Below are 12,829 nucleotides of genomic sequence, written 5' to 3' on the forward strand. Positions count from 1 at the left end.
GGGATTGAACCGCGGTCCCTGTGCTTTGCTAATCTTGTTCTAAGTAGGTGCTTTAGACCACTGAGCCATCTCACCAGCCCTTTCTGATCATTTTTATACTACCTAAGAGGGCCAGAACCAACCTTAGCAGCTCTGCAAAATAGGGATGAAAACAGAATTTGTGGCGAGTGCCTGATTCAGAGCAAATGCTTACTAAATGCTGGCTAGTCCATTATTTGCTTGGTTGCTTTTGTGTTTCAAGGTAGGGTCTCACCATCTAATCCAGGCAGACCTTGAACTCATGGTGACCCTCCTGCCTCAGACTCCCAGCGCTAGAATTGTGTATCTGGTATCAAGAAATGGTTTTGGATAGCTCAGTAGAATAAGCGCTTGCCTGGCAAGCGCAAGGGCCTGAGTTCAATCCCCGGGTCCAAAAAAAAAAAAAAAAGATGTATAAGAGATAGGCAAGGGGCCGGGGAGATGGCTCAGTAGGATAAGTGCTTGACTGGCAAACGCAAGGATCTGAGTTCAATCCCCGGTTCCAGAAAAAAAAAAAAAGAGATAGGCAAGCCGAATGTTGTGATGGGCAAGACCTGTAATCCAGCCTCTTAGGAAGGTGAAGCTGGAGGATCATGAGTTCGAGCCCAGGCTGGGGAATTTAGTGTACCCCTGCTCTAAATAAAAAACTCTTAAGGGCCGGGGATGCAGCTCAGTGGTAGAGCATCTGTTGGTTCCCCTCCCCGTGAAACACGGTCTGGGTTGTCTCCAGGTCTTCGGCCGCAGTGGAGAGTTGAAAGAGCGGTCAATGTTTTCAAAGTCCATTGTCAGCTTTCTCCCCTCCTTTCCTTCCCCCAACATCCGAGCCAGCCCCGACTGACACTGACAGCTGGTCCAGGCTGTACAACTGGGCCTGTGTTAAAAGCCGGACTGGATAACCCGGGTGTTGGAGGCCAAAGCTCTGGGAGGCGGAGTTAAGGTTTTGGAACACCCAGAAGACATTAAATGGAAAAGTTAGGGGTGTCATTAATAGAGTTAGGGGAGGGGTTTAGATTTTGAGGGTGGAGCTAATCCTGCAAAAATCCAGTCTAGATCTCCCGGAGATTATAATCCTTCCGACACTCAGGGGGCGGAGCTAGTGGCTCTGGGGGCGGGAAGAGAACACAAACACCCACACGATTCTGGGGGTGGGGCTAACAGCCTTGGGGTGGGGCTAGATCTAATAAACAAGGACCGAGAATTCAGCTCGCTTGAGTTTCAGGGCAGAGCTACTGGGTACCTGGAAGTGCATCAGAATAATGTCGGGCTTTGGTCTTGCGAAGAGGCTTCTGGGAACCCAATAAAAGATTAAGGAGCTGCTTTGAGGGATAAGGGAGTGTCTTCCTCTACCTCATCCTCTACCCAGACCTCGGGGCTCCGCTTCATACTAAAAGCAGCGACGGCCCCGCCCCTTCTAATTCGTCTTCATTTCTATTGGCGAAAGAGCCTGCGCGACAGGCTCTCATTGGTTCCAAAGAAGCAAAGAGGGGGTCTAGAGAAGATACACTCTGGTTGTGGGCAGGGCCAGACAGTACCTAGAGGGACCCGGGCGCAGCCAATCCCAGACTTAAGATTGTGTTGGGGGAACTGGCGGAGGGTGTCCCGACTCCCCTTTCTGGACTTCCTAGGGGATGACCCCGGTGCCAGGCCTAGCGTCGGCCGCCTGATGCAGGGCTGGCTGAGCTGGGGATGCTGGAACGAAGGGCGTTGCTATGGCAACGGGAGACAGGGCCTGGGGGGGGGACCGGGCCCGGGCTGGGGCTGGGGGGGCCGGTGGTGGCTTTGGCGGGGCGATGGCGGAGCGCGGCCCTGCCTTCTGCGGCCTCTACGACACGTCCTCGCTACTGCAGTACTGCAACGGTGAGACCCCCTGTCCCTAGCCCTGTGCAGAGTAGTACCCTCCTCCTGCCCCATCCTTTCAAGTCCATATCCCTTGTCTCTTGCGGAAGATCGTGTTTTCTCCCCCTGAGCAGGATCCTGACTCTGGAGCAAGGTCACTATCCCCAAAGCCAGGGTCCGGACCCCGAACCCACTCAAATCTTCCTTTGCTCCCCAGGTAGCAAGATCGAGGGAGGGGGCAGAGCTCCTGGAGCCTGGGTTGGAAGAAGCAACGGCCTTGGGGTCCATTAGACCTGCAACTCTGCCCCCCCCCCCCAGTCTTGGAACCCTCGCCTCCTTAGTAGGACATACAGATGGGAGGTGAGGGTGGGATTTGGTGTTAGAGTGGAGAGCAGGGTGTGAAATGGATAGGAATGATGCCCTACGACTTTTGCTCCACTGTAGCCCCCAAATCCTCCCCCCACCCCTCCCACCCATTAAACCCCTCCCCTGTCCCTGGACAAATGGCCTTGATATCAGGAAGGCCCCTGAGGGTGTCAGGCCTGGATGAGGGGAGCTGGGGGCTCTGGGGCGCCCAGAAGGAGAGTGGGAGGTAGGGCCTGGTCTCTGGGCAGAGTAGCTGAGGCCGAAGGGAGTGGTCGGGATGGAGCAGAAGGCTTGGGGTGACAGGCTGGGGCCTCAGAATGACATTGACTTAAGGGTGGGGGTTAAGTGTCAAGGTGAAGGCCCCTCTCACTGGGCAAGGGGGTTAAAAGGAATCACCTCCCAGTTTGGAGGTCACTTCCTGGGGCACGTGCTCATCAGCCAGGGACCCCTGGAATTGACAGAGGATCCTGGATGCTCATTTTGTCATCTTCAGCCCCTCTAAGAGGCAGGATGACACAGGTTCCCAAGCCTAGGCCAAGTACCGTTCTGCTATGGCACTACTGTGTGTCCCTGAGCACGTAGCTTCAACCTTCTGGACCTCAATCCCTTCTTCCTCCTCCTCCTCCCCCCCTCCTCTTTCTCCTCCTTTTCCTCTTCCTCTCCTTCTCCTCCCCTAAAACACTAGCATCCTACAGCTAGCAGAGTTGCTATGAGCAGTAGGTAGCCTACCAGAACAGTTAATTCTAGACTGGATTTATTGAGCACATACCATGGCAGGGAAGAGGGTTCAGTGTCGTGAACAGGATCTAACATACACAAGCTTGCAATAACAGGTGCCTGTGTGCACAGTACTAATGGTACATAGCAAGGGGTTCACCCTAACCAGGAAGTTAGGTGGTCCCCTCGCCCCCACCCCTCTCTGCGACCCTTTGCCTGTCTCTACACACCCCCTCCAGCCTCCTTCCTTGATTGCTGTTGCAAAACGCGATGCAAACAGAAGCCCAAGATTTCCTTGTCAGAATCCCTTTGGGGAGAAATTATCCCCCCCCCCCAAAAAAAAAAATCCCTTTGGGTTCCAAATCCAGAGGCCTCTCTCCTGACCCCAAGAGGCCCCCACCCTCTTTTGCAGGTCCAGAAAAGGGCCCGCGAGGCGCTTGGGGGAGGGCAGGGCCAACGAAGGCGGGGAGGCGATTGGGTGGTGGAGGGAGGGGGAGGGACCCACGGCTGCACTGCGGAGCCCGGCGGGCAGGTGGGGCAGCCTAGGGACGTGAATTGGCAGGTGCGACCTCCACGCCCCGTCCCTGTTTATGCTACCGTCTTTACTTCTTCTAGCAGGCTGGGAGCCAGGGCCACCTCGGCTGTGGTCAGCAATGAGTCTGGGTATGAGCGGTCTGCGAGGGAAGGGGGAGGGTGTCCCTTTCTGGGAAAATGGGGTGGGAGGGGGTGATGGAGAAGTCATTTTCGCAGCACCTATGGAAGAGGAGGGGCAAAGGTAAATTTGGGATGTGGAGTATAGACGCAAAATAAATAAAGAGGACCGAGGAAAGGAACTGCGACTAGTAGGAGATGGGGTGTCGTCCCAAGCGTCTTCCTTGGGTCTCCTGGGACACTATATGATCCGTGCAATCCCCACTCGGACCGCCAGGGGGCGCAGAAGCTCTGTCCTTGCGGCTGGCTGGAGGGGTGAGGAAGCCCCTTAGGGAGGAGCCAAGGGGAAGAGGAGGAAAGTGTGAGCAACTGAGGTACTGTTAGTGCCCGTAACAACATCAATGCTTGTCAGAAAATGTTGGATACCTGTTCTAGACGTTAGTGTCACTAGCTGGGAGCAGGCTGATGTCATTCTTAAAATGTTGATATTACTCATAGCTATTTAGTATCTTAGTCATAGGTCGTTCCCCATTCCCCCCCCAACCCCGTACTGAGAATCTAACTTAGGGCCTTCGGAGTAAACTACATCCCCAGAGCCTTTAAATTTTTTTGTTTTATTTTATTTTGAGACAGGGGCTCGCTAAATTGCGCAGGGTGAGCTCCAACTTTCGACCCTCTTGCCTCAGCCTCTCGGGTTGCAGGGATCACAGGGGTGCGCCACCAAGCCCGGCATTCTGAGCAAGAGGCTTTAGGATTCTCAGAATCTTCGAAGACAGGAAGGGACTTCCCCAAGGTCACACGGCGGGGCAGAGCGAGAAGGTGGGGAAGGGCAGGAGAGAGGTGGGGATTTCCTCCTCTCCGCGGAGCCTTGCCTGCCCCAGGTTGCAGGAGAATCAGGAGGCGTGCCCTCCCGCCTCCCCCGCCGCTCAGACCGGGAAATCCAAAGGGGACGTCGGGCGCTGGAGCCCCTTCGAGCCCCGCAGCCCGCGCTCCCCCGCCTTCCAGATGACAATCTGTCCGGCACGAGCGGCATGGAGGTGGACGACCGCGTGTCGGCGCTGGAGCAGCGGCTGCAGCTGCAGGAGGACGAGCTGGCGGTCCTAAAGGCGGCGCTGGCGGACGCGCTGCGGCGCCTGCGGGCGTGCGAAGAGCAGGGCGCGGTGCTGCGCGCCAGGGGGACCCCCAAGGGCCGTGCGCCCCCGCGCCTCGGGACCACCTCTTCGGGTATGGAGGCTGGGCTGGAGAGGATGCGGGGAGCGCTCAGAACCCCGCCCTCTCCTCATCTCCTGCTCCAAACCCGTCCTCCAGTGTGCCAGCTCCTGAAAGGCCTTCCCACCAGGACGCCCCTGAATGGCTCGGGACCCCCGCGGCGCGTGGGCGGCTATGCCACCTCTCCATCTTCCCCCAAGAAGGATGCAACCTCCGGGCGCAGGTGAGGCACCGAAACCAGACCCCCAGCCTCGTCCAGCCCTCGTGGAAGCTCGAGGCTGTTTTTTGGAGAGGGAGGGATTCCTGCACGCGAGCTACGGCCCTGCAGGGTGCAGCGAGGCTCCCGCCCGCCCGCGGCCCTAGCCCGGCAGCCTCGTCGACTCTGTTCCCGACTGTGCTCGCCTGTCGCAGCCTCCGCCCCTACTTGCCGCCAGAAGGCCACCCCTCGGTGCGTCGCGAGGACCCCCGCAGTCGCACCACATCCTCCAGCAGCAATTGTAGCGCCAAAAAGGAAGGGTAAGTATCGGGTCGGGGTCGTGCCGCGGGTGGTGGGTCGGAACACCAGATCGGTTGGGCAGAGGATGGGGATTGAGAGTCACGGGCCTGGCCACGAGGGTCGCTGCAGCTAGAACTGAGAGAGAGTTCAAAAGCAGGTGCGGTTCTGCGGTGAGTGGTCAAGATGGACGGCCTGGGGGCGGGGCCAAGATCGAGGGGCGTGGTCAGAACTCAGGATGGAACTCGGACGCGGGTGTGCAAGGTCTGGGTCTCCTCAGGGTGAACCAGAAGGGGGATCAGGATGGAACGGGGCTCGTGGGCGTAGCCAGTAGGGTAAGAAGCTTCCATTTGAGTCTCAGGGTGGGATCGGTACTGAGCCTCAGAATTTCTTCTGGGAAAGGAAAAATCCGAGGTGAAGTGGTTGGAGTGTGCAGGTGTTGTCAGAATTTTATCCTGGGAGTATGGCTGGGCATGGTGGCGCACACCTGTCATCCCAGCACGCAGGAGGCTGAGGCAGGAGGAAGGATGTGAGTTTGAGATAAGCCTGGGCTACAAAATGAGCCCAAGGCCAGCCCGAACTGCGTAGCAAGACCCTGTCTCAACAAGAAACAAAACAAAACAAAACAAAACCAAAAAATCAACCAGAATTTTATCCTGGGTGGAATCAGAACCTGGAGTTGAGGTCAGAGAGGCAGAGCCCAGCTGCAGCCTTGTCAGATTGGGAGTAGTCTAGGTTCAAGAGGCGCAGCCAATTGGTCCTTGCAGGGCCTCAACACCGGGACTGGGCCACTTGAAAGTAGACGTGGTCGGAATGCCAGGTGGGGCCAGAGAGTGGTGTGTGTGTGTGTGCTGGGGGAAGCCATCAGTTGTCTAGAGACTTGGTCGATTTAGGGGCAGGGTTAGAATTAAGAGGTGGGTGTGATCAGAATGTTGAGCGTGGTGGACTCTGGAGGCGTGACCATACTGAGGTGGGCGGAGTCAGAGCCTGTGGGTGGAGTCACGATGCGGTGGGCGTGGTCAGTCTAGGCTGAGGCAGAACGCGGGTCAAGCCCCGCAGGATTCCATTCCTCTGAAATTGTAGCAGACAAGTTATGTGTCAGGTACTCCACCAGGCGCTCACGTGAATTAGTCTACTTCATTCTCGCAGCCACCCCTAAAACTGTAGGTACTCGGATTAACCCCGTGTTTGAAACGAGATCGAGGCAGAGTTGGGCAGCTTTGGCCACGGTGCTAGAAAGAGCTGGAGGGGGTGGGTCGAAGCAGAGGCAGGCCGCCCCCGAGTCGACATTCTCAACTACTCTTACGATCCCTCAAAGGGAGCCTGGTATCAGGACTCCACAGCCCGGGATGTGGGACCCAGTGGCACCCGCCAGCTCCAAGGGTGGCCACGGAGGGCGGGGCAGGGCGCGGCGGCGCGGGCGCCTCCCAGGGCCGGAAGCGGCGGAGCGGTTCCCGGCTCCACCCCCGGCCCGAAGCTCCGCCAGCCGCCGCCATGAGTAGCTTTGGAGCTGGGTGAGACCCTCTCGCAGACCCCTTTCTTATCCTGCTTCCGGGCCCTGGGTCCCAGGACACTCCGATCCCCATGGACCCGGGTCGGACCATCTCACCCCTTCCCTCTAGGAGGGAATGGAGACACGCCCCTTCTCCCGAAACTTTCTCTGCTTCCCTCGCTGCTTATAGTATGGGGGCGCTGTGGACGGGCAGGGGGCGCTGGCGTGCACCACGCTGATTAGGAGGGAGGGATCCCTGGCGACTCCTCTCTTCCAGGATCACGTCCCTGCCACTTCGTGCTGTGTGATCTTTGGCGGTCACTGCCTCTCTGGGCCTGTGTCTTAGGCTCTGCGAGATCAACCGAGCAAAGCACACGGCCTGCAGAGAGGCAGAGCTCCGCCCCTGACTCGGCCCCCACTATTCGCCTGAGACCTCCTGGGAGCAGTGAGGAGGGAGTGGGAGGCCGTAGTCCTCTTCCCCTTTGTGACCTCTTCCCCTTTGTGACCGTCTGACCGCCTACTAAAGCATTTTTCTTTTTTTGTTGCATTCTTTCCTGTTAGCAAAACCAAAGAAGTTATCTTCAGCATGGGTGAGTGGCGAGGAAGGGTCTGATCGGATACTTGCTTCTTGGGGGATGACAAGTCAAACACTGCTGCTGGCCCTTTGCTTTTAGCCTGTCCTCAAAGGACAGGCCTGTTTATAAAAAAAAAAAAAAGTTGCTGAGTATGGTGGTTCTGGCTTATGATCATAACACTTGCAAGGCTGAGACAGGAGGATCACTGTGAGTTCTAGGCCACCCTGCATAACATTCCTGTCTCAAAAACCAAAAAGTGAAGCCCAAGAGAGGTGGGAATGGGACTTGGGCTGGCTTTAGCCCCTGACCTCTGTGGGTGTCTTGGCAGAAGAAGGATCCGTGAAAATGTTCTTGCGGGGCCGCCCTGTGCCTATGCTGATCCCTGACGAGCTGGCGCCCACCTACAGCCTGGACACGCGCTCCGAGCTGCCTTCCTGCCGCCTCAAGCTGGACTGGGTGTATCCTTGCTGTCATGCCTCCCTTTTCCAATGCCCTGGGAGGAGGCTGAAGTCCTGAGAAAGACTTGGGGGGGGGAGAGGCTTTGCCCTGGATGTGGTGGGAATGGTCTCAAACCCCAGCCCTGTGTCTGGCTGTGACTCTGTCTGCCTCAGTTGCCTTCTCTGATAAAAGTACCGCAGAAGGGAATGAGTACATCCCATGTGCCCCAAACAGAAGTGATAAAATAGTAACTCGTCTTTCTGGAGCACTTAGTGACAGAGGTGGCTGTATGTTCTTCTGTCTTAAATACATTACAGACATGACCTCTGTCTCTTGTCTGCAGTCCAGACTGTAGTTTGAACAGCTGGTAACCAGAGGGGAGACCTAGTCCCATCTTAGGAGTCAGAACAGATCTGAGGCAAGAACTCTTGACCCAGGGCCTTGAATTTTCCCAAAAGCCCATTGGGTTGGGTCACAGACTGCAAGACCCAGTCTCTGTGCCTCTCTGGGCCCCGGCCCCTCTAGAGGAATCAGGAAGGTTCGCCATGTAGCTGGGCTTCTGGGAGCTGGAACTTTCTCCGGGTCGAAGGCAGTGCCCACTGCAGTGTAGCCCAGCTGCAAGGATCCTAGTAAACATCCAGGAGAGTTGCTGAGCCAGAGAAAGCAAGTGTGAGCCAGATGGGGTAATGCACACCTCTTCTATCACTGAGGAGGCTGAGGCAGGAGGATCTCCACAAATATGAGGACAGGCTAGTATACGTAGTGAGACCAGTCTAGAATACATAGTGAGACACTGCTTTAGAAACAAAAGGAGCCGGGGAGATGGCTCAGTGGAATAAGCGCTTCCCTGGCAAGTGCAAGGGCCTGAGTTCAATCCCCGGTTCCACAAAAAAAGAAAAAAAAGAAAGAAACAAAAACAAGGGCTGGGGAGATAGCTCAGCCACATAAGTGCCAGCCTCGCAAGCACAAGGTCCTGAGTTCAATCCCCAGTACTGCAAAGAAAACAAGGCCCCAAGGATATAGCTCAGTGGCACAATACCTGCCTGGCAATCTCAAGGTCCTGAGTTTGAGTCCCTGTAACCGAAAAGAAACCCCACAACAAAAAAACCCCAACCCCCCCCCCACTCCCATATGCTGGGATTACAGATGTGCGACATCATGCCTTGCCATCCTTTGTAGCAGGGCAGGCCTCTCTGGGAGCTGACAATCCAGCCAAGACCTGAAGGAGTGACAAGATGAGGGGCAGGAGTGTTCGGGGGAGGGAGAGCAAGAGCAGAGCCCCTGAGGTCAGAACGGGCGGGCCGCAGTGTGACCGCAGCGGAGGCAGTGTGAGGGGAGCAGGGAGTCGGGACCCCGGTGCACCAGGCCTGGGCTCTGAGAGGACATGGACTTGAGAGAGCTGAGAGCTGTGAGTGCTGACCAGTGTGTCAGTCGGTTTGGTTTTGGTTTTGTTCATTTTTATTCTTTTTACTTTTTTGGTACAGGGTCCTGCTACATAGCTTGGGCTTGTAGTGATCGTCTTGTCTCAGATTCCCCAGTGCTGGGATTACAGGCATGCACTACCATGCCTGGTTTTGGTGACTAGCACGCGTGGGTTCTGGAACCAGCACGGCATGTGGTACTGGGGATCGAACCCGGGTCCTTGCGCTTGCCAGGCAGGTGCGTGCGCTGCCAAGATGGCTCCCCAGCCCGTTTGCTTGTTTTTGAGATATGTCTCAATACATAGTTTAGTCTGGTCTTGAACTTACTATATGTAGCACAGCCTGACCTTGAACTCACAGAGATCCTCCTGCTTCAGCCTCCCAAGTACTGGGATTATAGGTGTGCACCACCATGCCTAGCTCTTAGTGGGTTTTTAATAAGATCCCTGAGGCCTCGAGTTAGATGAGGGCTTTCATTTCCTGTGTCTGCTATAACAACTGCCACAATCAAGATGTGTACAGTGGCACGCACTTGTAATCCGCGCTATCCAGGAAGCTGAGGCGGGAGGCTCTTAAGGTCAAAGCCCAGCTCAGGCAGTTTACTTTTTGATACTGGGAATCGAATTCAGAACTTTGCACTTGCCAGGCAGGTGCTTGTGCTGTTGAGCTATATACCTGGCCCAGGTCAGGCAATTGAATGTGACCCTGTCTCAAAAAAAAAAAAAAAAAAAAAAGGAAAGGTCTGGGGATATAGCCCTGTGGAAGAGTGCTTATGTACTTGCTTAGCGTGCGTGACCCAGAGTTTGATTCCAAGGACTGCGACAAATCAAAAATACAAAGAAAAAAATGGGGCCAGCGAGATAGCTCAGCAGACTAAGTGCCTGCTTGGTTAGGCAAGCGCAGGGACCGAGTTCGATTGCTGCACTGGCCCTGCCCCCGGGTGCACTGAGCCAGGCACTGAGTCCAGGCCTCGTGATGCATGCTTGTAAGTCCAGTCCTGGGAAGGCTGAAGACAGGAGAATTGGTAGGAGTCCGAGCTGTATAGTAAGACCCTGTACCAAATATGTAGGAAAAAAGAAAGCCGAGTTACTACAAACCAGGTGGCTTGAAGCAGTTGGAGCATTTTTCTCTAACAGTTCCTGAGGCCAGATATCCAAAAGGGTCTTGGCGGGGCTGTAGTCTGGGCTTCTGGGCTTGTAGCCGCACCCAATCTGTCTTCAGGTAGCCGCTTTGCGAACACCTCACCCCCATATCTGTGTCTCTCTCTCTTTTTTCCTTTTTCTTTTTCATTTTGAGACAGAGTCTCGGTATATAGTCCAGCCTGGCCTTCCACGTGCATTGCAAGCATGTGCCACCGTACCTCTTACAAGGACACTTGTCACTAGATTCAGAGCTGGCACTGCTGATCTGGGATGGTCGCACAGTCATTCTATCTGCAGAGACCCGTCTTTGGTGTGGAGGAGCAGTCTCAGGTTCCAGGGGCTCAGGCACGGACCTGTGTGGCAAGCCTGCTACAGGGCTAAGAATCCCGCTGCCCTGGGGCTGGGGCTCAGCTGGGCACAGCAGGACGCAGGTTCCTTAACTTCCCTGGGCGCCTCCAGCTATGGTTACCGCGGCCGAGACTGCAGGGCAAACCTGTATCTCCTGCCCACGGGGGAGATCGTGTACTTCGTGGCCTCAGTGGCTGTGCTGTACAGTGTGGAGGAGCAGAGACAGCGCCATTACCTGGGCCACAACGATGACATCAAATGGTGCGGCCTGGCGGGGTGGAGGGCCGCGGGGAGCTGTGGGTCAGGGCCTCTCTCCACACGGCTGCCAACACAGGCCCGGGAGCCACCTTGAGACAGGTGAAGACTGGGGCCAGGGCTTTGCTCCTTCTCCAGAGCCACCAGCTGTCCCCAGGCAGCACTGAGTGGGAGCATATGGATGGGGGACCGGGACTGCAGATGGTGGTGGCTTCCCTCAGTGCCTTTGGAACAATGTGAATCAGCACTGTGGACAGAGCCCTGTGGACAGAGCCCTGTGGTGGGCTGGGGCCGGGTGGTGGCCCCCGGCACCAGTGTGGTTCCCTGGTTACTCTGTTCCAGGCCTGAGCCTTGGGGCCTTTGTGACCAAGAGCAGGCCTCAGTTTCCCTTCCCTCATCCCCTTATTGTTACCAAAGTATAGTGGTGTCACCAACCTAATAATCGAGCAATTTGTGGAATGAAGAGCCAGGTGTTACTGTTGTGGCCCACTGTGGGAAGGGGCTTGATAAAGCTGGATGTAGTGGCCCACGCCTGTCATGCCTGCATTTGGGAGGCTGAGGCAGGAGGATTTCTGTGAGTTCATGGCCAGCCTGGGCTACCTAGTGAGTTCAAAGGCAGCCTGAACTACAGAGACCTTGTTTCAAAAGGAACAAAGCAAATAGAAAGACTTGGGCCATCCTAGCCTCTCCTTCGCACTGAGCCCTGTCTACCTGTCCCCTCTCCCCAGCCTGGCTGTCCACCCAGATATGGTCACCATCGCCACAGGACAGGTGGCAGGCACCACTAAGGAGGGGAAGGTAATGGGGCAGAGTGGGCAAGGGGGAGGGAGGACAGGACCCGAGCGGGAACCCCCAGGTAACAGCCCTCTCTTGCCTGCAGCCGCTGCCACCCCATGTGCGCATCTGGGACTCAGTTTCCCTCTCCACCTTACATGTGCTGGGCCTGGGTGTGTTTGACCGAGCTGTGTGCTGCGTGGGCTTCTCCAAATCTGTAAGTCTGCAGCCCATCTTGGTTCACCTTGTACCTCCAAACGCCTGGACAAGCCAGGCCTGGTGCTTGTTACCTGCAGTCTCAGCACTCTGGACGCTAAGGCGAGAGGATCACCTGGAGTTCAAGGACAGCCTGAACTACGTAGCTGGACCTAGTCTTACAAAACTAGGGCGGGGGTGGGGGGCTGGCTGCCGGTTAGCTCAGTTGTTTACGCACCTGCTCATGCCAATGCAGTCAGGCTCAGGATACCTTGGTTCAAATCCCACCTCCACCTGCCTTACCAGACCTGTCCTTAAGGCAGGCTGAGCCAGCTCCCCCGCAAAAAAAATCCTTCTCAACAGTAGGGCTGGGGTTGTAGCTCAGTGGCACAGTACCTGCCTGGCAAGTGTGAGGCCCTGAGTTCGATTCCTGGTATGAAACATAAAAGACAAACAAAAGCTGGAAAAGTACTGTATGCCTTCCTAGATAGCCCTGGGGAGGGACCACTGCCCCAGCCAAATTCCAGCCCCTGGGGCTCCCAGATCCTGGTGACCTCACAGGCCAAACATTATCATGCCTGGTCTGAGAAGCCTGGTTCATCCCAAAACCCTGGGCATTATTGGTCTGCACTCTCCTTAACTCTAGAAGGCTCCTCATCTCTCAAAAAATTCCTTCCTCCCTTCATTGGCACAGTATTGAGGATCAGATCCCAGGAGCACTGAGCTGCTGTCCCAATCCTTTTTTTTTTTTTTTTTGGAGACAGTGTTGGCCTTGAACTCAATAATCCTCCTGCCTCTCAAGCCCAAGGTATTGAGTTTGATCCCCAGTACCAAAAAACTGCCTCAGCCTCCTGAGAGCTGAGACTGCAGGCATATGCCCCAGGCCCCGCTTTCCTGAC

General features: G+C 55.9%; 1 protein-coding gene across 3 annotated transcripts in view; it reads left to right on the forward strand.

Moving 5' to 3' along the window:
- The first annotated feature begins 1,520 nt into the window (after positions 1-1,520).
- Positions 1,521-12,829, forward strand: part of Eml2 (echinoderm microtubule associated protein like 2) — a 30,222-nt gene continuing 18,913 nt past the window's right edge. The window contains exons 1-9 of one of the 3 annotated variants that reach the window (XM_004644298.3): positions 1,521-1,875; positions 4,594-4,812; positions 4,897-5,020; positions 5,209-5,313; positions 7,344-7,372; positions 7,686-7,815; positions 10,818-10,967; positions 11,690-11,759; positions 11,842-11,952. In XM_004644298.3, the coding sequence (XP_004644355.2) occupies positions 1,728-1,875; positions 4,594-4,812; positions 4,897-5,020; positions 5,209-5,313; positions 7,344-7,372; positions 7,686-7,815; positions 10,818-10,967; positions 11,690-11,759; positions 11,842-11,952 (1,086 nt within the window). In that variant the 5' untranslated portion in view covers positions 1,521-1,727. Of the gene's footprint in view, positions 1,876-4,593; positions 4,813-4,896; positions 5,021-5,208; positions 5,314-5,557; positions 5,626-6,729; positions 6,805-7,343; positions 7,373-7,685; positions 7,816-10,817; positions 10,968-11,689; positions 11,760-11,841; positions 11,953-12,829 lie in introns of those variants that run through there. The other 2 variants (XM_023704464.1, XM_012517618.2) reach the window with 2 other exon arrangements.

This window comes from Octodon degus, unplaced genomic scaffold, assembly GCF_000260255.1.
Source record: "Octodon degus isolate 3935 unplaced genomic scaffold, OctDeg1.0 scaffold00197, whole genome shotgun sequence".
NCBI lineage: Eukaryota > Metazoa > Chordata > Mammalia > Rodentia > Octodontidae > Octodon > Octodon degus.